This window comes from Acanthisitta chloris, unplaced genomic scaffold, assembly GCF_000695815.1.
Source record: "Acanthisitta chloris isolate BGI_N310 unplaced genomic scaffold, ASM69581v1 scaffold16679, whole genome shotgun sequence".
Lineage (NCBI taxonomy): Eukaryota > Metazoa > Chordata > Aves > Passeriformes > Acanthisittidae > Acanthisitta > Acanthisitta chloris.
This window is the reverse complement of record NW_008689924.1, coordinates 4267-7586: the sequence shown is the minus strand read 5'-3', so window position 1 is coordinate 7586 and position 3320 is coordinate 4267. Positions and strand designations below refer to the sequence as shown.

Genomic DNA, 3320 nt, shown 5'->3' with positions numbered 1-3320 from the left:
TGCAGTTGCAGCTGTGAGATTCTTTCTTACTTTCTCAGGCTTGGCTGCATTCTTAGCTGTTTGTCTCAAACTTGTTTGTCTCACCCTCAAGGACAACTTGCCCCTACCACCTGCCAAGCTGAGTTACTCCCTATCTATATATAAGTTACAATCTCCAGAGCCTTGCTTGTACACTGCATTCCCAGGTGCGTTCCCAGGACTGTGTCCGTGTGTTCCCAGGGGACTGTGTCCTTGCTCTTTTTAGTCTTCCCCAGGTGTATTCCCAGGATTATATCCCCGCTCTCTTAGCCATTCTCCAACAATTAGAGAAAATTCCTCCTGGAAAGGGCTGTCCAGCCCTGGCACAGGTTGCCCAGGGCAGGGTTGGTATCACCATCCCTGGGGAGATTTAACATCCATGTGGATGTGGCACCTGGGCACATGGTTAGTGGTGGCCTTGGCAGTGCTGGGGAATGGTTGGACTTCATGGTCTTAGAGGGCTTTTCCAAGTTCAGCGATTGTGTGATTCTAATTAAGCACCATCTCCAGGGCCACACCCTGGCAGCACTCAGTAGCTGTCCAGTGGATAACTGAAGAGAGGGTGCAGAGGAATTCTTTGTGAGGAATCAGTTGGTAGCCTGGACTTCCTATAAATGATTTCAACCTTCATGGCACATGATGAAGTTACCATAGAGGAAATCAAGGAATAAACTGTATGTTGGCAACTGCATGGGAATGGCTGACAGGAATGATTTTTCTCCATCAAAAATGGTTTGTCCAGAATACCCTAGTGTAAGGCTGGATCAGTTCCACCTCACTCCTTCCCAAGGAGGACCTGTTCCAGCTGAGACAGCTTCCAGGATGGGCTTCCCAGCCAACTTGGCCTGTTACAGACCTTCCAGTCTGTGCTTACACATAACCTGGAGTTACTGGGGTGAGAGAACATGCTTAGACAGTTGCTGTATAGCAAGTGGTGCCTCACAGCTCGGGTGCCAGGAGCATTTCGGGGTGGATTATCAGGAGTTGTAGATGTTTTCTGAGGAAAGCAGGAGAGGTGGCTTGGGAGAGGCTGTCTGTCTGCCACCTCTGTGCCAAATGGAGTTGTGGGCCTGTCCAGGATCACTGGGAAGGTCTGAGAGCTTCCTCCACTTTGCACTGCTGTTAGAGAATGTCCAAAGGAGGGACACAAGGATGGGGAAGGGCCTAGAGGGCCATATGAGGAATGACTGAAGGAACTTGGCTTGTTCAGCCTGGGGAAGAGGAGTTTGAGGGGAAAATCATCAGGGTCTGCAGCTTCCTCATAAGGGGATTTGGAGGGGCAGCACCATCTCTGCTCTGTGACCAGTGACAGGACCTGAGGGAACAGCATGGAGCTGTGCCAGGGGAGGTTTAGGCTGAATAGTCTAGAAATCACCAGAGGCTGATTGGACACTGGAACAGCTCTCCAGGGCAGTGGTCATGGCGCCAAGCCTGACAGAGCTCAAGGAGTGTTTGGACAATGCTCTCAGGCACATGGTGGGATTTTTGGGGTGTTCTGTGTAGGGTCAGGAGTTGGACTGGATGATCCTTGTTGGGTCCCTTCCAACTCAGGATATTCTGTGATTCCATGACTCTCTTGGCCCTGCTCCTCAAGATGTTCAGTGTAGTGTCTGGAGAGCAGCTGGGAGCACTGAGGTGTGACAGTGTCCACTCTGTCAGGGAGCTCAGACCTCACACTGCAGACATCTGAGTGAGAGGGTGAAGAGAAGACTTTGCATCAGTGATTTTTTTATGTACTTTTGAAAAAGAAACCAGAATTGCAAAATGTCCTATTTCCCTGGAGATTTTGTTTCAGTGGATGCAGGTACTTGTTCCCTCCCTCAGTGTAATGACGTGGCTGTGGGCTGGGAGGGACACTCCTAAGGGGCTTCATGAATAAAAAGACTCAGAAATCTCTCTGTTTCAGATGAAAACATGAAGAGGAACCCTCCAGCAGATTGCTTTGAGAGCACGACCTGTGACTCAGAGGTACCAGGAAGACCAGGGGAGAGGTTTCCCAAAGATCCCCACCCTGGAGTGACATGGGACAGCCAGTGGCATCCAGAAATGATGGAAACAAACACCACCAGGAATGGGAACGGCCTTGGAGGTGACCCTCGGTATGACCGAGGGTTTGGTGAGCATTTGGATTTCTTTAGTGCTCAGGAAAAGCACATGGAAAAGAGGCCATGTGTGTACAAGTGTGAGAGAAACCCCACGCAGCAGGACCAGCCTCAGACTCCACAGGGCACCCGGGAAGGGGAGATGTTTCCAGGCCCTGCATGTGACAGGGTATTCCCTCTGCTGCACCCACAGCTGGGAGAGAAGGGATTGGGGCTGGGGACTGCTCCTGCCTCCTGTGAGGGACTGCAACCAGGGCCTCGCTCTGAGTGTGGACAGACCCCCCGTGGGCACAACCAGGATGGCCTGAATGGAGAGGAACCTGCTGAAAATGAGGAGAACTTCCCCATGGAAGTTGCCCCCCAACAGCAGAGCCAGGGCCGGGGCAAGTCCTACATTTGCAGTGACTGTGGGAAAAGCTTTGTTTGCCATTCGTGGCTTGTTAGGCACCAGATGACTCACACGGGAGAGAGGCCCTACAAGTGCTCCGAGTGTGACAAAAGCTACAGGAGGAAGGATTACCTCCTGAACCACCAGCGCCGGCACACGGGAGAGGGACTTTTCCAGTGTCCTCTCTGCAGGAAAAGATTTGTGCTCAGGAGGAGCCTCACAAAGCATCAAGAGAGTCACGTGCAGGACGCTCACCTGCCGCTGGCTGGGTGGCCCTGCACGGACATCAGGGGGTCTGTGATGCATTCCATGTAGCATTCCACATCCCTCACAGCCCCTCGGTGCCTCCTGGACCCCCCAGCTCTGTGAGGCAGGAGGAGGAGGCTGTGGAACAGCCATCCCAAGCCCCTCCCAGGCAAAGGGAGATGGTTGAGGGTTATTTTCCACATTGGAGCTGTTCACCAGTGCCTGTAGGTTTGGGGGAGGTGTTGGAGCTTGGAGGTACTGCTGGCTGTGAATCCATGTGGAAAAGAAACCACATGATCATGGAACAATTTTTTGATGCGTGTTACAAAGAAGAGTTACCTGAACAAAGGGAAAATACCTGGAATGTTATTCCACAGCTGCTGGGGTCTGGAGTCCTTGGACTGGGCTGGGAACAAGGGAGTTAAAGATTATTAATTGTGCACTAAATGAATGAAACAGTGTCAGGAAACAGGCACTTGGGTGAAATCCTTTGGGAAAGAAAGTGTTGCTCCTGTGGCTCTAAGAAGACCCTTCAGAGAGTGGCAACTAGACAGAAAGGTGCAGAG

General features: G+C 51.7%; 1 protein-coding gene across 1 annotated transcript; it reads left to right on the top strand.

The window, feature by feature from the left end:
• Positions 1-1924: 1924 nt before the first annotated feature.
• LOC103808815 (zinc finger protein 282-like) lies at positions 1925-2684 on the top strand (the record flags this gene model as incomplete). The annotated part of the gene is made up of 2 exons (XM_009081620.1): positions 1925-1986; positions 2419-2684. Coding segments are annotated over 2 exons (328 nt in total), but the record flags the coding sequence as incomplete, so codon positions are not given.
• Between the last annotated feature and the right edge of the window lie 636 nt (positions 2685-3320).